We start from the raw sequence: 21240 nt of genomic DNA on the forward strand, positions 1-21240 counted from the left end.
GGTCACTCTCCCCCTCCGCCTCCAGAGACGTTCCATTCCTCGGAGAAGGTTGGCAGAAGGAGTTTTCCTCTCTGCAGGCTCCAAAAGTTTAAAAAAAAAAAAAAATACTTGTGCTGCATTTGTTAGCTGCCGGTAGCAGCGCTGTTGAAACTCAAAAAATAAAATAAAATAAAAATGAGATATCTTTTTCCAGTTCCCCTGCCTGCTGTACTCCCTGGGTCTCCGGAGGGGGTGGGCTGCCGCCCGCCACTGTTTCGCGCCGTTTCTCGCTCTTTTACCGTCACAGGAAATGCCCAGGGGGCTAGTTTGTACCATGTGCGGGGAGTCAGGGCTCTGGCTCTCGCGCGAAGGCCTCTGCTCCCGGTGCATCTCCGGGGACGAGGGGCCTTCGCGGAGAGCAGCCCCAGCCGAGAAGTCACTCCTTTCGCGGCTGAATACCGCGGGCAGCCTCGTGCAGGGCTCGCTCCCGATTGCAGGGGCGGCGGCCATTTTAGATCGGCCTGATCGGGAGGCAGATTCTTCAGGGGAGGAAGAGGATGATGATCCTCTCTCCCCACCGGATTTAAGTCCCCCCAGGGCCCGCGGTTCAAGTGCGAATGTTGGTTTGCCGAATCTGGGTGCCAAGGTGGAGCCTCGGAAGCGGCCATACCCCTTCTCTTCTCAATTTGTGCTGTTATTGCACAAAGCTTATCTGGAGGCCGAAGCAGATTGGGAGCAGGGGGCTGCGGCTTCCCGATAAACGGGGGAAAATTTCTACAGGTCTCGAGGGATTGGGGTTAGGAAACTCTGGTCCATCCCCGGCTCCTAAACCTCCGCAGCACACTACGGTGGATCCTATCCCCCAGGATCCCCCCGCTCCTGACTCTGGGGCAGACATGGGGGGCACGGATTTCGTGGAAGGCGATGATCCGCTCGTCCTCCGGTTGTTTCACAAGGAGGAGTTGGACCCCTTGGTCTCGCGTGTCCTTCAGGAACTGGGGATTCCAGGTCCGCAGATTGACTCAGATTCCTTACCAGGTGACTTAGAGTTGGCAGGGCTCCGCGCACCTTCCCATGCATTTCCTTACCATAAAAAATGTTCTCAAATCGTGACCCGGGAGTGGGATGCTCCGGAGGCTACCTTGAGAGTTGGCCGAGCTATGGATAAGCTTTACCCGCTCCCTTTGGAGGCATTGGAGTCGCTTAAGGTGCCTAAGGTGGATTCAGCGGTTACGGCCATTGCTAAACATACCACCATCCCAGTTACCGGTGGCACGGCCCTTAAGGATCTCCAAGATAGGAAATTAGAAGTGTTGCTTAAGCGAATTTTTGAAGCGTCAGCCCTGGGGGTGCGGGCGGCGGTTTGTAGCTGCATGGTCAGAGGGCTACTCTCTGCTGGGTGCAGCAAATGTTAACATCTCAAGATTTGCTTCCAGGAGAAGCAGAACAGGCGAACCGAATGGAATCTGCGGTAGCCTATGCAGCGGACGCCTTGTATGATCTTCTCCGTACTTCAGCCCGCTCCATGGCGTCAGCGGTTTCCGTGCGCCGCCTCCTATGGCTCCGCCATTGGGCGACGGACTCATCGTCCAAGGCACAACTTGGTTCCTTCCCTTTTCGGGGTAAGCTTCTATTTGGGGACGAGTTGGAGCAGCTTATTAAGTCCTTGGGAGAGAACAAGGTCTTCAAGTTGCCGGGAGACAAGCCAAAATCGTTCCGGTCTTCCACCTCTTTTCGTGGTCGTTTTCGCAGACAGCGACGGTATCGCTCTGGAAGAGGTTCTTCGTCGTATGCCCCACGGCAACCGCCCGCACGCTCTCAAGGATGGTCTCCTTCCTTTCGTGGCCGGCGACAATCGTGCACGAGGGCGAGTCATGCCTTCACCAATAATAAAACGACACAATGAGGGGACGCCGGTCCATCCCTCCATTCCGAAAGTGGGAGGTCGACTTTTTCACTTTCGGGAGGAATGGGCCAGAATAACCTCAGACCAGTGGGTCCTTGAAATTATAAACCACGGCTACGTTTTGGAGTTGGCACGACCCCTGCGCGATTTCTTCCTGGCTTCTCCCGATGGGTCGCGAGACAAGCAAAAGGCCATTTCGCAAATACTGGCGCGGTTACAGGCTCTGGGAGCTATAGTTCCAGTACCGGTAGCCGAGCAAGGCACGGGTCGCTACTCCATCTATTTTATCGTCCCAAAGAAGGAAGGCACCTTCCGTCCCATCCTCGATCTAAAACAGGTCAACAGAGCTCTAAGAATCCCGCGCTTCCGGATGGAGACTCTGCGGTCCGTCATTGCAGCGGTCCACAAAGGCAAATTTTTGGCTTCTTTGGATCTCACAGAGGCTTACCTGCACATCGGGATACAGGAATGTCATCAGAGGTTCCTACGATTCATGATCCTGGGATCCCATTACCAGTTTTGTGCTCTTCCGTTTGGTCTCGCAACAGCCCCGAGGGTCTTCACCAAGGTAATGGTAGTCGTCACCGCAAGCCTCCGGAGGGAAGGAGTGCTTGTACATCCATACTTGGACGACTGGCTCATTCGGGCAAAATCAAGAAGGCTTTGCAAGGAGGCAGTACAGACGGTCCTATACCGTCTGAGCTCCCTTGGTTGGGTCGTCAACCATCCCAAGAGCCAGCTGATTCCCTCCCAGACCCTAGAGTTTCTGGGAGCCTTGTTCGATACAGAGTTGGGCAAGGTTTCCCTGCCACAGGCAAGAATGGAGCGACTGGCGCAGGTTCGTCGTCTATTAGCTCTGTCTTTGCCGGTGGTATGGGATTATTTGCAGGTTCTTGGATATATGGCGTCCACCCTGGAGTTGGTTCCTTGGGCTTTTGCGTATATGCGACCATTACAGAGAGCGCTATTATCTCGATGGGACCCCAAATCGGAGGAGTTACGGGTGCCTTTACCACTTCTAGACCCGGCCAGGGCCAGCCTGCAATGGTGGTTGCAGCCAACCCATTTGCTCCAGGGAGTCTATTTGGAACCCCCGCGATGGATCATCGTTACGACGGACGCCAGCCTGTCGGGTTGGGGGGCGGTCTGCCAATCTCAGTCTGCACAGGGGCGTTGGACAGCTCCGCAGACCAAGTGGTCCATCAACCGTCTGGAGACCAGGGCAGTCCGCTTGGCGCTGCAGCGGTTTCTCCCTCTGATCCGACATCAAGCAGTTCGAGTTCGTCAGACAATGCGACTACAGTGGCTTATATAAATCGCCAAGGGGGCACCAGGAGTTACTTGGTTGCGTCCGAGGCGAGCAAGTTAATGGATTGGGCGGAAAAGCATTTGTCTCGATTAGCAGCATCCCACATAGCCGGAGTCGACAACATCCAGGCGGACTATCTCAGCCGGCAGCAATTAGATCCAGGGGAGTGGGAACTGTCACAAGAGGCACTCAAACTCATCGTTCGAAGATGGGGAACGCCCCGAGTGGATCTCATGGTGACGCGCCTAAATGCAAAGGCAGCGCGCTTCTTCAGCCACAGACGAGAGCACGGATCGGAAGGTGTGGACGTGTTGTTTCTTCCATGGCCCGAGCATATTCTCCTGTACGTGTTCCCTCCGTGGCCACTGGTAGGCAAAGTGTTGCGTCGGATAGAATCCCACGAGGGTCCGGTCATTCTCGTGGCGCCAGAGTGGCCAAGGAGGCCTTGGTTTGCCGATCTGATCAACCTAGCGGTAGACGGTCCCTTGCGTCTCGGTCACCTGCCTCGCCTATTGCGACAGGGTCCAGTGTTTTTCGACCAGGCCGATCGCTTCTGTCTAGCGGCCTGGCTTATGAGAGGCGTCAATTAAGGAAGAAGGGATATTCTGATTCTGTCATCACTACTCTTCTTCAAGCTCGTAAGCCGTCTACCTCGGTTACCTATGTGCGTGTATGGAAGGTGTTCGACTCTTGGTGTCATGGATTCTCCATGTCCCCGAGACAAGCTACAGTGTCTCAGGTCCTGCAATTCCTGCAGGAGGGCCTAAAGAAGGGCTTATCCTATAATTCCCTTCGCGTGCAGGTGGCGGCTCTAGGCTGTTTTCGCGGCAAAATTGACGGCGTTTCCATTGCCATGCACCCCGATGTAGCCAGATTTTTGAAGGGGGTCAAGCATTTGCGTCTGCCGGTGAGATCCATCTGTCCCGCTTGGAGTCTAAATTTGGTTCTTCGTGGCCTTTGTACTTCTCCATTTCAACCGCTGAAGCGGGCTACGCTCAAGGATCTCACTCTCAAGACTGTTTTCTTGGTGGCTATTTGTTCTGCGAGGCGCATTTCAGAGCTCCAAGCGTTGTCATGCAGAGAACCTTTCCTTCGCATTTCGGACTCGGGAGTTTCGCTTCGAACTGTCCCTTCCTTCTTGCCAAAGGTGGTTACGTCTTTTCATGTGAATCAGACGGTAGAACTACCAGCATTTTCGGCAGATGGCAGTGAGGCTTCGGAACTTAAGAGGTTGGATGTTCGGGCGTTATTACGATACTTGGAAGTCACTAATCCTTTTTGCTTGTCTGATCATCTTTTCGTTTTATGGAGTGGCCCTAAGAAGGGGTCCAAAGCTTCTAAAATGACTATAGCCTGCTGGCTGAAGGACGCTATTGCTTCAGCTTACATTTGTCGGGGGCGTGCCATGCCGGAAGGTCTTAAGGCTCATTCTCTGCGTTCCCAGGTGGCGTCTTGGGCGGATAGTGCCTTTGTTTCTCCTCAGGAAATTTGCCGGGCGGCGACTTGGAAATCCTTGCACACTTTTGCTAGACATTACCGTTTGGATGTGCAAGATTCGACGGTACCTTCGTTTGGCAGCGGTGTGCTTCAAGCGGGACTGTCGAGGTCCCACCCCTTTTAGGGCAGCTTGGGTACTTCCCAGCAGTCTGGACTGATCCTGGTACGTACAGGGAAAGGAAAATTAGTGCTTACCTGATAATTTTTGTTCCTGTAGTACCAAGGATCAGTCCAGACGCCCGCCCATGTTAGCAGCAGTCCCGTCACTGTATTCTTGTATTTCAGAATTCCTTTATGGAAAGCTTACACAGATATCTTATCGTTTAGTTCAGCGGCATTTTCAGCCGGGGTTTTTTCCTCGTTTTTTCCAAGAGTTCATGTTTCACTTGTTCTAGTCACGGGTTCTTGCCTAAGATTTCTTCTATCATTCTGCTTTGTTATCGATTATACTGAAGGATCGCAGGGGGCGCACAAGGGTATATGGGTGGTGCCTTTTCAGTTTCTCTCTGACTCCATCTGCTGGACGGGAGGCATAACCCAGCAGTCTGGACTGATCCTTGGTACTACAGGAACGAAAATTATCAGGTAAGCACTAATTTTCCTTTATTCATAGGAATGGGAGCTTTCAAACAAGTGCACGTGTACACACTTGTTACATGCCCAGAGATGCAGAAGTTTTATAACACATGCGCGCATACATGTGTATGTTACAAAATAGCCTAGGCACGCAAATCTGTGCACCTAATTTTGCACGTAGGCATGGATAACTGTGTAAAGTTGGGTTTGAGCCATGCAAGTGAGGGAATTTTATAACAGGTGTGTGTCCACACCAGGACCCGTTTCACCAGTTCATCCAGTCTATAGGTCCTCCAAACCCTCCTGGTTCTTTAGCCTGCACTCCCCCAGATCTCTTAAAACCCTCAGGGATGCTGGTATTTTGTCGTCTTTTTTTTTTTTTTTTTTTTTTAAACTTACGCCTCCTCCATAGCAGAAGTAAACTTATGCAGCACTGGAACTGGGCCTGCGCAATGGATAGTTTGTGCGTCCCTAGCGCTCTGCATCAGGTGCCCAGGAGAGTGGCTCTGTGTCCACAATAGCCTGGCCAGAACTCCCCCCCCCCCCCCAGCAGGGCTGTTCCCGATTTGGTCCTTTTCACCAATCCCCTTTCAGGACAGCCTTTTGAAAGGGGATTGGTCCTTTCACTGACAAGGGTCAGTGAAAAGGACCAATCAGCAGTAAGTGAAGGAGTGAGTAAAGTAATATTAAGTGCTCGACACTTCAATTGGGCCAGAACTTGTGGATGCTGCTTTCTGTGGTTCCTCCTACTGTATTGCCACGATACTAATAGAAGGAATCCCAGGATATTTTTTGTTTTGTTTGCGTGAGCCCTTGAGTATGGCATACTTTAACACCTGCTTCCAGGCAGGAATTTAATTTGCCATGTTAAAATGGGCGCCTTGGCCATGCAGCAATTTTTGGCATTGCAGGGCAATAACTAATATCCTCATCTACATAGAATTTGCATGTGATGAGTGCTATTGGATACGCGTTCTATTGTATACATGTTTTGACACTCTAATCCTTTATTTGCATTGGGCATAAATCTAGCGCACCTGTCCGTGTCTTAAGCAGCACACTGACCTGAGCACCTGATATTGCATCAGCCTGTGTGTATGTTCTTACTTCCATCTCCATTTGATAAGCCTTTCTCAAGTTCAGTATCGAACATATGAATTTAATCTTGGCTTGAGGCTTGGTGGTAACACAGAGTTACTGGAAAGACCTGGAGAATGTAACTTTGCTGTAAGACAAATAAAATAAATTTTCCTCTCCCTTTTTTACATGGATTTTTTTTTTTTCTCCAAAGAATATCCAGATATGTCAACAAAAAAGTTGCAAGTAATACCTTATTTTTAATTTGGCACTTTTTATGGGACAGGAGCAAATGTTTCCTGAGCGATCAGAACTGATCCCTAGTGAAGCGACAGTGCCATCAGCCTGCACTTGCAACTGCCAGTGAGATTTCCTCCCTCCCCCGCCCCACCTCGCACTTAGCCCTGCCAATGCAATGACCATTCTCCCTTCAGAAGCCACTACACATCTATCCTGAGTCAGCTTGATATTTGTCACTGCTTGCCGGTAATCCCTCAGTAGAATCCCCAGCCTACGTCTTCCTGAAGAACAGAAGCCAGACTGAACACAGATCCCCCACATGGTAGCACTGGCACTCAGTTTTCGGGCTGGCCCATTTCTTAGACTAAGCATACCTTTTTGTGAACTATATTTTGAGGTAATCGCCCTTCATTATTTCAGTGCAAAAACTGACCAGAGCTCTATTAAATTAGATAAAGAGCTCTATACTTGGGCATGTGCTGTTTAACGTATTCAAAAATGATCTGGAAAAAGGAATGATGAGTGATCAAATCTGCAACAGCAGATTGTGAGGAAGGACTTTGTGAGACTAGGATACTGGGCATCTGAATGCAGATGAAATGTAGTGAGGAAAAGTGCAAAGTGATGCACATAAGGAAAATAATCCTAACCTCAAATACACAATGCTGGCTTCTGTATTGGGGAGTCACCACCCAGGTAAATGACCTTGGAGTCCTTGTGGGACAGTACATTGGAATCCTCAGCTCAGTGCACGGTGGCAATCAAAAACAAATAGCATGTTAGGAATGAGTTCAAAAAAGAATGTTGTATATTTATTTGTCACCTGGTGCAAAGCTCTAAGCAATTTACAGAACTGTACATTCATCATAAAAATGTAACTTAAAATGATACAAATCAGTACACAGTCAAACCCCACTGATTTCTAAACAAAATTTCAAAGCAAACAGTCTTGCAAGCCTATCTAAAAGCCTGCTGGAAAAAATGGAGAATAAAATGGAAATTATTCTATTGCCTGGATTGCACCCTGAGTATTGTATGCAGTTCTGGTCACCCCATCTGAGGAAAGTCATAGAAGAACTAGAAAAGGTGCGGAGGGCAACAATAATGATGATAAAGGGAATTGAATGCCTTCCTTATATACAGAGGCTATGCAGATTAGGACTCAGATGGCCAAGAGGGGACATGATAGAAGTTTATCAAATCATGGAACGGGTAAATAAAGGATAGTTATTTACCCTTTTAAATAATAACTAAAACAAGGAGACATTACAATAAACTAACAACCAGCAGATTTAAAAATATCGTAGAAAGTACTTTTTCACTCTGCACTGTCATGTAGCCAGAGGATGTGGGCAAGGCGACTAGTATAATGAGGTTTGGACAAGTTCCTGGAGGAAAAATCTATAAAAGATTATTAGCCAGGTAGACTAGAGAAAGCTATTACTGTTCCTGGAAGTAACTTTTTTGGGACCTGCCGGATACTTGTGACCCAGATTGGCCAGTGTCACACAGGATTCTGGCTCAATGGACCTTGGTCTGAACCAGCATGGCATTTCTTATGATGTTATGCCCCTAATAAAAGGGTATCGCATACAAGTTGTTTGACCTTTATTTTCCCACATCTAAGTGATCTAAAATAGGTGCAACATTACTTTAGTCCGAAGAATAGTATTTATCAATTATAATAAATCATTAATTTTGTGAATGAAATAATTTTTCAGTGTCCAGTTTTGTCTTTATATATTTAACTCTTAATTACTAAAGCCCATCTGCCATATTTTTCCTATCAGATCCCAAGGAATAATCGTCTGATGTACATACATAGCTATCAGAGTTATGTGTGGAATAATATGGTGAGCAAGAGAATCGAAGAATATGGGCTGAAAGCTGTTCCAGGGGATCTTGTGCTTAAAGGAGGTGAAGTATAGTATCTAGTTTCTTAATACAAATGTAACACTTCCTGTTCTTTCTCTCCTTAACCGTTTCCTAGCCAGATCTTAAAATGACCATTTTTCCTCTTTCTTTTCCTACACTGACTGAACAGCCCTTTTGGCTCACAGCAGAGTGAGATGCAAGCAGGTGTTGCTATGATCACTTCAGCTCTCCCAAGAGCTATAAGCATAGTGGAGGGAGCATCAGTAACCCAAAGCTGATACTGTTAAGAGTTTCAGGACTTCCTAGAAAAAGATTCTGGGATTTCAGCAGTGTTCGATTCCAGGTGTTCAAGTTGGCTATTGAACCTGGGTTTCCCAACAGGCAGCTGACACCTAATTAATAACTTGTAGGATACAGGATTTCCTATCATGTATATTAGGCTGTTTGGTTTTACTAATCTAATATTGTAGGACATATAGTTCCTGTAAAATTATCATTTGTATTGACAATATCCCCACTTATACCCTCTAAAGTCCACTTTCCCTCCACCGCCTTCACCCCCACATTTCCCATTCCTTATCCTGCTAGACCAGTCATCACATATGGGATTTCCCTCTGGGTGTGGTCCTGGTCCAATACTAGTAGTCTCTGTCTCCAGCAATTGCAGACATGTGAAGAAGACATTAAACTCCTAGAATCCTTGTTGTTGCCAGAACAACAGTCTCTAGTGGTAGATTTTCCTAGTGGAGGCATTCTCCCAGGGCCTGCCCTAACAATCTGAAAAGTTATTCAGGTACCCTTTGGGGTCTATGGAACCTCCAGAGAACAAAGGTTATCCCAATACCCTTAGGAATCTGTGGAACCTCCAAAGAGCGATGGCTATCCCAGGACTCGGGGGTGGGGGGGGGGTGGGGGCTGTTGTAATCTCTGGAGAACAGTTCCTGGATCCTCAGGAACCCAGAAATCTCTTATTTAACAAAAGAAAAAAAACCTGCAGATCTGCTGTCTCTCTCTGTCTCAGGATCAGCAGAAATAATTAGAAGCCATGTCTGTCAGGCAATGGCTCTCAAGAGGTGGTAAGTAGTGGCTGAACCATTTTATTTCTGTGGGGAGGAATGAATTCAGAGTGGGGCTGTCTGATGTTTGCCTGCTGTTTGGTTTGCACATAGTTAAGAGAGAACAACAGCTGAGTGTGCTTATTCCTACTGCAGGGGAAGAGAAGCCCAACTCCCTGGGTGGTGCTTGTTTCTAGTTGTCTCTGGGGCACTGCAGTCATAGACGTGTAACCTTGCAATGTACGTGTACAAAGTGCTCCAGTATAATACAATAGTATTTACTAAGTTCATGCTGGCAAAAGTAGAACTGCAGGGACCTGCAGTTCAAGGGCTATCCCAGCAACAATAATAAGATACTACAAAGCTACTGCAGTAACGGACATCAGATATTTCGCAGAGTAAGAAGAGCACGGTTATCTCAAAGTTTGGAAATCTTTCAGTTTATAACAGTACAGCTCATTGTCCTGTGGGACTACAGACTGATCCTCCTGCATGAGAGCAAGAACCGATTTTTGCCCTAGAGAATATCCCAAATTTTTGCCTCTGGCTACATTTGTGCACATATTTCATTTTAGCACATTGTCTTTAATTTAGCAGCCAAGGCTTAGTTGATTAAAGCAGTGGCCTAGTAAACAGGAGACCTTGGGTTCATATTCTAGCAGTGCCTTCTCTTGCACAACACAGGAAAATGCATGAGCTCACCGAGATACTTCACATTGATATGTGACATAACAGCAAGTATGCTTTACATGTCTTAGTTTGCAAAACTAACTTGAAGTATAGAATCTTGAAAAAAATACAAATTAGAAAGTAGCCAACTTATCAAATGTTATTGAAAAGTTTTTTGGGTTTTTTTTTTCTTTTGCTGCTATTTGGTATTTGACCACTCAATAAAAACTAAATTGAAAAAAAAAATTGCCAAGTCACTTCCGTTGTTAAGACTTTATCATCTCCCAGTTGCAAGGCAGGGCTAAGAGCTGAAATGCTCTAGAGGATGCCACAGATGAGCTGCTTGCCACACCCTTGTTAGTGGCTGGCAATTTCTCTTAGCAGTCCTTAAAGAGAGAGTGTGCAGTTTACAGCCCTGCAGTGTTATAAGCTCAGTTCACACTTGTTTAGTGAACTTGGAGAACACATGGGAGTTGAAAATCCTTCAGCTGTGAAGCCAAGCAGGTGCCCAATCCTGCAAAGGCCTTCTGCCTCAGGGACAACCTAGCGGAGTATCTCTAGGATGAAAAACCATTGCTTGGTCCCTCAAGCTAAGGAGCAGCAATTGAAAGCAGAACCGTTTGTCTGATCCAGGGCAGACACAGCAGGATCGGAACAGCTTCGGACCATCGGAGGAAGGGAATCTCCCTTCAGGGGCATGCTAGGGACCAGCCCTATGTGATGAGATCAGGAGAAGCCCCTTCTCCCCCCCTCCAAAGGTCCAGGGGGGCTATAAGGTTCCCTGGCAGGGAATCTTTACTCCAGAGTGTATCAGGTTAATGCACAAAGCTTATCTAGCCATGCAGGGACCTATGCATACTAGTATCTCTGGTTCCCTAAGGTTTAACATTCACCCCCTATGGACAGCAGCCAAGGAGATGAGTGAAAATCCATAACCCCTTTCAAGCAGACTCTCAAGCTTCCAGGGAAGCATCATGATCTGGAAGAAAGTCACCCCAGACCACCTAGGGGGAAATAGGGGGAGTTGGCATTAGATGACGTTGGCTCCACCATAAAATGCCTATCCCGGAACGAGGAACCAGCAGCCCTCATTTCCAGGGTTGTGGCCACTCTAGTGATGTCAATTACTCCTCCCCCCCAAAAAAATAGAAAGCCCAGCGGAAGGGGACCCTTCCCTCTAGGATACTAAGAAGCCACCAAGGACGTCACCTTCAGGGTATGGTACTTACTGAAGTGGATACCCTGAAAAGAGGACACAAGGGGGAAGAGTGTTAGTCAAAGCTATCCTCTGCCACAGGAGGAGAGAATTAGTTTCCTCAGAATTTCCCAAATGAGTGTTTGGTCTCTGCAATCATACTGAAAGCAGGAAAATTGGTTCTTACCTGCTAATTTTCATTCCTGTAGTACCATGGATCAGTCCAGGACAGCTGAGTTTTGCCTCCCCTCCAGCAGATAGAGACAGAAAAAGACTTCGCGGACTCTGTCCTAGTCCCCTGAGATGCCACCTAGTGTCTGCCAGTATTACACTGTACCCAAGCAGAAATTATGTAGACCATAACGGCAACCAGAACAACTTCCCCCCCCCCCCCCCCCCGAAGAGCAGAGGAGATGAAAACAACCTGAAACTCAATGAATGAACGAAACATGCCCAAGACCTTTCCCTGAAAAGGGAGGCAGTCAGTAAAACTTGCAGAAATATTGATCAGCTACTGGCCGAGCGGACTCTCCATTTTCCCCCCGGGTGGGCGTCTGGACTGATCCGTGGTACTACAGAACGAAAATTAGCAGGTGGTAATTTTCCTTTCCCTGTACGTACCCGGATCAGTCCAGGACAGCTGGGATGTACCAAAGCTTTCCTAACCAGGGTGCGACTGAGAGAGTCCCGCTCGGAGTACACTGGCTCCAAAGGAACCGGGCTCTGGAGCCCGGACATCCAGTTGATAATGTATGGCAAAGGTATGCGGAGACTTCCAGGTAGCCGCCCTACAAATTTCCTGTGGCAACACCTGCTGACATTCAGCCCAAGAAGCCGCCTGTGACCGAGTAGAGTGAGCTTTAAGACCAGATGGAATCGAATGACCCTGAACCAGGTAAGCCGACACTATAGTCTCCTTCAACCAGCGTGCGATCGTGGCCCTGGAAGCCTTCTGCCCCTTTCTGGGTCCACTCCACAGCACGAAAAGATGATCCGAGAGTCGGAAACTGTTAGTCACCTCCAAGTAACGCAACAACATTCTCTTCACGTCCAACTTCCGCAAATCTCTAGACTCTGGAGATGAAGAATTTAAACCTGCGAAGGAAGGGAGATCCACGGACTGGTTCAAATGAAAAAAGGATACGACCTTCGGAAGAAAGGAGGGAACTGTTCAAGGAAACTCCTGCCTCAGAAATCCTTAAGAAAGGTTCTCTGCAGGATAAGGCCTGTAGCTTGGAAACCCGCCTCGCAGAAGAAATAGCCACCAGAAAAGCCGTCTTCAAAGTCAGATCCTTAGGGTCGCTCATTTCAATGGCTCAAAAGGGGCATTACAAAGTGCCCGCAGCACCAAATCCAGCTTCCACAAGGGACAAGGGCTCTGGACCGGTGGACGTAGATATTTAGCTTCTCTTAAGAAACGAGCCACATCCGGATGAGAGACTAGTGCAATCCCCTGCACCTTTCCTCAAAAACAGCCAAGGGCCGCCACCTGCACCCGCAGAGAATTGAATGCCAACCCCTTGGCTAAGCCTGCCTGTAAAAAAAAATCCAGGACATCTAGAATTGACGCCCTGGATGGGCTGTACTTGGTGGTCTATGCACCAGGACTCAAACACACCCCAAAACTAACGTTTGCCATAGAGGTAGTGTTGTTATTATATGAGTTGTAGTGGATCCTTGGGTGCTGTGGAGATGATCACGCCCACGGGGAGGAGCCCCGTGAGGAGCCACAGCACTGGGCTAGACTCTATACACAAAACACCGGAATAATTCTTTATTTATACAGCTTGAAGTAGCCACCAGGTGGCAGTGATGAGTTGTAGTCTCAGGGACCTCGGCAGAGGGAGCCCTTCTCTCCAGGATGACGTCAGGAGGTTCCGCAGCAGATACTGTGGATGAGACAGACGAGAGGTTAAAGTACTTACTCGGTGTTAGCTGTTATGGATGCGATTCCACCAGATAGTTAGCAGTAGGTACAGGCACTGAGGCAGGGAGATCAGGCCCTCGAGCGAGTGCTTGTTCCATGGAAGGTTCCTGAAATAGAACAGAGGGCCCCCGAGGAGCGGGTACCCAAGTTAGTAGTAACCCCGAAGGGCAGAAGAAAAGCTTCCCACAGGCAGCAGAGAAGTGGCAGAGTAGCGCAGACAGGAACAGTCGAGCCAATTGAGTCTATTCGAGCCTTTGCCAACTCAATGAGCCAGCAATCTTGAGAAGTAGATATACCCGGGGTGGCGTGACATCAGATGAGGGAACGCCCTCGAGGTTCACGCCACTGGGCATATTTAGACGTGGGTTGCGCACGCATCCTAGTAGGTACCTGGGAGGTGCAATGGCGTACGGCTGCACCATAGCCGTTCCGGGGACGCCAGAGAAGTCGGCTTGACGACGCTGCGGTAGCCATCTTGCCCAAGTAAGCGAGAGGAGCCGAGATAGTGGTGCAACAAGCAGGGTGAAGCCGTCTAAGACCAACTGACGCAACAGGTAGAAGTTTTACAGGAACGTAAGTGTGGTCACCACCGCATTCGAGTAACCCTTACTCCTCAATCTATGCCTTTCATAAGCCATGCCACTAGACAAAAGCGATCTGCCTCTGTGAAATAAACAGGGCCCTAATGCAATAGAGTCGGAGACGGATGAAACCTCAATGAACCGTCCACCGCCAGATTCAAGAGGTCCGCAAACCATAGGTGCCTTGGCCACTCTGGTGCCACAAGAATCACCCTGCCTGCGTGCACCTCGATGCGGCGTAGAACCTTTCTGACCAAAGGCCACAGTGGGAAAACATACAGCAGGATGTCATTTGGCCAGGGGGGAACCAGCGCTTCCACCCCTTCTGCCCCTGGTTCCTGTCGCCGGCTGAAGAACCGGGGAGCCTTGGCATTGCTGTATGGTCGCCATCAGGTCCATGGCCGGCCTGGACCACCGGTCGCACAGAAGATGAAATGCGTCGTCAGAGAGCTCCCACTCCCCCGGATCCAACTGGTGACGGCTGAGAAAATATGCCTGGACTTTGTCTTCGCCGGCAATGTGAGAGGCCGCTATCCGGTAAAGATGGTTCTCCGCCCAGTGGATTAATAGCTAAGCCTCCGCCGCCACCGGACAGCTCCAGGTGCTGCCCTGCCGATTGATGTAGACCACCGTCGTTGCATTGTCGGAGAACACCCTCCACCAACGGGAGGAGGGCTTGAAGTGCCAACCGGACCGCTCAGGTTTCCAAGCGATTGGTCGACCAGGAGGCTTCTGTTTTGGTCCATTGAGCTTGGACAGCCGTATCTCGACAAACCGCTCCCCACCAGGAGAGACTGGCATCTGTTGTCACCACAATCCAACAGGGAATCTCCAAATCCACCTCCTGGGCGCAAATTATGTGGCGAAAGCCACCACAGAAGACTGGAGTGTGCCACGTCCGTCAGAGGCAGGACAAGATGGAAATGCTGTGAAAGGGGATTCCATCGGGGGAGCAAGGCTGATTGAAGAGGACGCATATGCGCAAAGGTCCGTGGTACCAGATGTATCGTCGAAGCCATTGAGCCCAGTACCTGCAAGTAATCCCAGACCCTGGGTCAAGCTATAGAGCACAATGACTCCACCTGCGATGTGAGCTCGGAAATTCTCTCCTTGGTCAGAAAAACTTTCCCCAAGGTGGTATCGAAGCAAGCCCCCAGGAACTCCAAAGTTTGAGAGGGGATCAGATGACTCTTCTTGGGGTTGACCACCCATCCTAACGAGTCCAATATCAGAGCACTCTCACTATCTCGGCTCTGCAGAGGCTTTTGGACTTTGCTCGAATTAGCCAATCGTCCAGATACGGATGCACCAGTATCCCTTCCCGTCGTAAGGCGGCCGTGACCACAACCATCACCTTGGTGAAGACCCTGGGTGCCATTGCGAGCCCGAATGGGAGGGCGAAGAATTGAAAATGGCGCCTGAGGATCGCAAACAGCAGATATTTCTGATGGTCCAAATGTATTGGTATGTGCAGGTACGCTTCCATCAGGTCCAGAGACGCCAAGAACTCTCTCTTGTGCACCGATGCTATGACGGCACGAAGAGTTTCCATCCGAAAACGAGGTACCTTCAGGGTGTGGTTCACCCGCTTCAAATTGAGGATGGGACGGAAGGTGCCCTCCTTCTTTGGTACCATGAAGTAGATGGAGTAGTGCCCTCGCCTTAGCTGCCCTTTGGTCACTGGAACTATGGCTCCGAGATACTGCAAGCGCTATAGAGTGCCTCGCACCACCCAGCGCTTTTGGTGGTACGCGCAAGGGACACTATATAATGCTTCTTGATCGGCCAAGCAAAATCTAAGGAGTAGCTGTGTTCTATGATGCTTAGGACCCATTGGCTGGACGTCAAATTGGTCCAAGCCTCCTGGAAAAGGGCTAACCTTCCCCCGATCCTTGGAACAGAAGGGTGGACCGGCCTCGCTTCATTGTGCGGTTTTGAAGCCCCCATGGGACAGCGGAGCACCCTCTCTAGCAGGCCGGCGGCCCGGAAAGGACTGGGTTCAAGAAGCTTGGCGGCTGGTACCCTGGCGAAAAGACGAACCAGTGGACCTTGAGGAGCGGAAACGATTTCCCCAAAATCTCGCCTGCTGAGGAAAGGAACCTCTGGATCTAGACCTATCCTCTGGCAACCCATGGACCTTGTTCTCTCCCAGAGACTTTATCATGTCCTCCAGCTGTTGCCCAAAGAGTAGCTTCACCTTAAGAACATAAGAACATGCCTATACTGGGTCAGACCAAGGGTCCATCAAGCCCAGCATCCTGTTTCCAACAGTGGCCAATCCAGGCCATAAGAACCTGGCAAGTACCCAAAAACTAAGTCTATTCCATGCTACTGTTGCTAGTAATAGCAATGGCTATTTTCTAATTCAACTTAATTAATAGTAGGTAATGGACTTCTCCTCCAAGAACTTATCCAATCCTTTTTTAAACACATCTACACTAACTGCACTAACCACATCCTCTGGCAATAAATTCCAGAGTTTAATTGTGCGTTGAGTGAAAAAGAACTTTCTCCGATTAGTTTTAAATGTGTCATATGCTAACTTCATGGAGTACCCCCTAGTCTTTCTGTTATCTGAAAAAGTAAATAACTGATTCACATTAACCCATTCTAGACCTCTTATGATTTTAAACACCTCTATCATATCCCCCCTAAGCCGTCTCTTCTCCAAGCTGAAAAGTCCTAACCTCTTTAGTTTTTCCTCATAGGGGAGCTGTTCCATTCCCTTTATCATTTTGGTTGCCCTTCTCTGTACCTTCTCCATCTCAACTATATTTTTTTTGAGATGCGGCGACCAGAATTGTACACAGTATTCAAGGTGTGGTCTCACCATGAAGCAATACATTTTCCGTTTTATTCACCATTCCCTTTCTAATAATTCCCAACATACTGTTTGCTTTTTTGACTGCCGCAGCACACTGAACCGATGATTTCAATGTGTTATCCACTATGACACCTAGATCTCTTTCTTGGGTGGTAGCTCCTAATATGGAACCTAACATTTTGTAACTTTAGCATGGGTTATTTTTCCCTATATGCATCCTCTTCTACTGCAAAGGGTGCAGGAATGGTAACGAACTCAGCTGTGCTTTAGATGATACATCTGCCAACCAATTCCTGAGCCTGCGGGCGGAGACCGCTGCGACCATTGTCCTGCCCAAAGTCCGCAGAAGATCATACAGGGCATTCACGCTATATGCCACCGCCGCCTCCAGACTGCTAGCACGCAGCGCTGCCACATCTGAGAGGGACGCCTCATCCTGCCAATCCTAATCCAGCAGAGACTAGGCCTCTATGCAAAACTGCTGCACAAAGCAGCTCTGACCCCAAGGGCCAAAACCTCAAAAATCTTCTTTAGCTGCAGCTCTAACTTACGGTCCTGCAAATCCTTCAGCACATTGACCTCGTGACAGGAATGGTGGTCTTCTTTGTGACCGCTGAAACGGCGTCATCCACCTTGGGAATCTTGAGGAGATCCAAGGCCGCCTCCGGAAGCGGGTACAATTTGTCCATAGCTCTTCCCACTTTCAATCCAAGATCTGGAGTGTCCCACTCCTTAAACAAGAGATCCGTGACCGACATATGAAACGGAAAGGATCGAGCCGGACCCCGGAGGCCCACCATGACCGGATCCATAGCTCCGAACCTGGAATCCTCAGGAGGAACTTCAATACCGAGCTCCTCCAGAATGACTGACTGGTATCAGAGGCCCCAGTTTGTCCCTCTGGAACAGGCGCCACCACCTTTGGATCATCTCCCTCCACCATTGGAATACCATCTGGTATGACCGGCTGAAGGTGAAGATCCGGATCCAGATCCTGCCCCTCTCCAGGAGCTTGTGGAAGAGACTGATCCTCATCTGACATATCCGTCTGAAAAGTATCCGCTGAACTGGACCGGAGCAGGCGCTTTGCCTTGAGACCATCTCTGCCCCCGGATGACATGAAGCATTTGCGTGAAGAGGACCCTCTCCCAGCTCCTGTGGTTGCAGAGGGTTGCCGGGGCAACTTAGTACGCGATCCCTTTGCCGCCTTGCGGACCTTGAAGAACTTGTGCATCACCATAACAAATTAGTCTGAGAACGAGGAGGAAGACCCATCCGAGTTGTTGTCCCGCCCCTCCTCCGAGAAATCAACTTGAGCATCTGGAGCATTGCCCCCCACCCCCCAGGGGCAGCCGGCCTCAGTGGAGGAGGGGACCCCTCTCCCTGCACTGCCAGCTCCTGATCGTTCCTGATCCCTCATGTTTAGCAACAAAGCTTCCATTCCTGCACTAAGCAGGAAGGGATCCGAGCTCTGCCGCAGCCAATCAGGCCTCTCAGGCTCCCGACGCAGCCTGGCGCTGTCCCTGTCAGTCTTGTGCTGAATCCTCCGAGACGGGCCTTCCCCGCCTGACAGACAGCTGGTGCATATGCCAGCGCGGGAAAGCTGCACGCGCACTGCAGGCAGCACCACGAGGCATATCCCTAGCCTCGATTTATCAGCCTACCCGAAAAAAGAACCACAGTGAAGGCACAGATTTCCCCGGCTGAAAACGGGCCGCAAAAATGGAGCATTCGCTAGGCTAGAGAGCCCAAGACAAGAAAACACAACTTTGTACATTTTTTTTTTTTTCCCTGGCTGATTGAGGCCTTCCCCCCTGTCAGGCGGGGAAGGCCCGTCTCGGAGGATTCAGCACAAGACTGACAGGGACAGCGCCAGGCTGCGTCGGTGAGGGTGAGTGAGCCAGGACCCCCGGTATCACCCCCATCCCCGGTAGTTCCAGGGTTCCCAATCCTCTGCTCTTTAGCCTCAAGTACCAGGGGGGATGGTCCCACCAGGACCTGCCAACCCCCTGGGAGTCTAATTCAACTATCCTATTTGTTTGCTTTTTTTTTTATTATTATTTATTTAAAGGGATCCTGACCTAAACTTCCCACTGAAAAGTAACCACTACCAAGAAATCAAAGTCAGACAAATCCAAACACTAACACCAGACACTGCTTTGCACCTCCACCATCTGCTGGAGACAGAAAAATACTGGCAGTCACTAGGTGGCACCTCAGGGGTATAGGACAGAGTCCGCAAAGTCTTTTTTCTGTCTCCATCTGCTGGAGGGGAGGCAAAACCCAGCTGTCCTGGACTGATCCGGGTACGTACAGGGAACGTCATTATAGTAGAAGGGGAAGTCAGCACTGAGGCCAGGACAGAATATTGGAGGCAACCCTGAAACAGGCCTTTTAAGGCAATGCAACTGCAAGCCTCCCAAGCCACCGAGTATTGGATTCAATAGGGTCTGGATGGAAACAGCTTTAGCATTCTGGACAGGGTCTAAGAACAACCTGGTGAGGAAATCCTCCAGGGCTTTGACTTTAGAAGCCCCTACAAGAGAGAAGTCTTGGCACCTGCTCAATAGTGTATGGTTAAAAAAAAAAAAGGGGGGGGGGGGGAAGAGATATGTGCCCTGCTTCTGGATGGAGTTGGTGAGGCCAGGGGTGTACCTGGAGTCCTCTAAAGAGAGCTCACAGCACTTGGGCAGTAGGCTACTGGAACTGGTCTAGGACCACACCCCTTAATGACCTTACTCTCAGGTATAAAAAGAGGTGTGTTCTCTCTGTGTCAGTCATGGAGGAGGGAAATCCCATATGTAATGACTGGTCTAACAGGACTCCAAGAAAGTAAATTAGGAGGTAATCATTTATCCTTCTGTAACTCTCCACTGCTGCATACATGAATACTGCTGGTTTCTTTACCCTGTCAGAACCAGACTGTGCCTGTGTGCAGAGCACATCCGAGCATCTGCTCAGGCTCAGGCTAATGCAGAAAGGGTTTTATTTGTAAAATGGTCTCCTTTATGTATACTTTTGAGGAATAATCTAGTCATAGATGTTTTTAAGGAAAAATATATCTATGTTCTATTTTGTTTTAACATATAAAACTGTATAATTGCAGCTACTGCTGTTCCAGTTGAAGAGGCCAATGTGAACAACTATACCATCCATGATGTTGTTATGCCATTGCCTGGGTTTGATGTTATTTATCCAAAGCATAAAAGTAAGTCTCTTAAAATCTTGATTTTACATGATTAGAAATACAATAATTATGTGTTAAAACCTTAGCTAAACTCTACCAGCCCTCTGCTATTGGCTACCAGCAGTAAAGGGTTTGAGTATCTTGCCTCTCCATTAGTCTTGTATCCTGTAAAGCTATTTTTAGGCCTAGATACATCACAACAGGTACGTACAGCATAGTATGCACCTGTAACAATCTGGTGTCATTAGGAGTGCTGAAAGTTGGAAAGAAAAGTAAATTTAACTGTACTCTGAGTGTGTTATCGCACACATTATTCTACCGCATTTGTTGTTAACTGCTGAACATTACCATAAACTCTGCCCTAACTCTTCCCACATGAATAACTAATGCATAATTTGCATATTAACGGGGGGGGGGGGGGGGTTGCGGTAATTACAACGCATTAGGGCCCTAAAGCAGGCATTAAGTCCTTATGGCAAAATGATGAATGGCTCTTTAAGATTGTTAGCCCTCGGGGGATGAAGAAATACCTACTGTATCTGAATGTAATCCGCTTTGAAGTGTCTGAAAGATGGAATAAGAATTTAAAAAAATATATATACTGTCTGTTTCCCCTCTCCCAGTCACTACCTACAGTACCCCTTCAGGGTTCTTCTGAGAGGGGAACTGGGCCGGCCTCAAAGGCTGACTTTTCATTGCCACAGCTCCCCAAATGCTTTTTCCTTTCCCCTGATGATGCCGAACAGAAGCATTTGTGTCTCTGGAAATAGTGCAATGATTTTGATGGCGCTGTTTCATCCTTTCTAATTTTAAGTAAACATGTATCGAGAATTGAACTTTATAAACAGGAACATGTAGAGATCAGGTCATTTTGGTCACTAGATTGCTTTCTGTTTATAGCTAATGTCTTTTATCTTTGATAAATTTCAGTTGCATGTGCAGGCTAGTTTAATAAAGCCAAGAGGATATTTTTTTTAATTTTTTCATAAAACTCCATTCAGCTGGCTGTGTTATACATTCATGCAGTTTTGTAAAAGTCCTGCAGCATTTACAAATGGAATTCCTGACTTCGTCAAACAAGGCCTGGTTTATTTGATAGTGCTTGCCTGCTTATTTATCAGTTTGGTTATTTCAGTTGGCGATGTATATGGAGAAATGCTTGCAGCTGACAATCTGGACATCAACAACATGAAACACAAAATTCGAGAGTACTCATTAGCTGGCGCGTACAGGAAGATCATCATTCGACCTCAGAATGTCAGCTGGTGAGTAGTACATCAGAACAGAAGGTCGCTGTGTGATTCTTTACTTAAAATTTTTCTTCTTCCTACACAAGTATCTGC

General features: G+C 48.5%; 1 protein-coding gene across 1 annotated transcript in view; it reads left to right on the top strand.

Moving 5' to 3' along the window:
- The window catches only part of PUS7 (pseudouridine synthase 7), a 68720-nt gene that overhangs the window by 42865 nt on the left and 4615 nt on the right, over window positions 1-21240 (top strand). Inside the window, exons 12-14 of the mRNA XM_029615035.1 lie at window positions 8375-8501; window positions 19817-19918; window positions 21033-21162. Coding sequence (XP_029470895.1) covers window positions 8375-8501; window positions 19817-19918; window positions 21033-21162 — 359 coding nt within the window. The remainder of the gene's footprint in view (window positions 1-8374; window positions 8502-19816; window positions 19919-21032; window positions 21163-21240) is intronic.

The sequence above is a fragment of the Rhinatrema bivittatum genome, chromosome 9, assembly GCF_901001135.1.
Source record: "Rhinatrema bivittatum chromosome 9, aRhiBiv1.1, whole genome shotgun sequence".
Taxonomy (NCBI): domain Eukaryota; kingdom Metazoa; phylum Chordata; class Amphibia; order Gymnophiona; family Rhinatrematidae; genus Rhinatrema; species Rhinatrema bivittatum.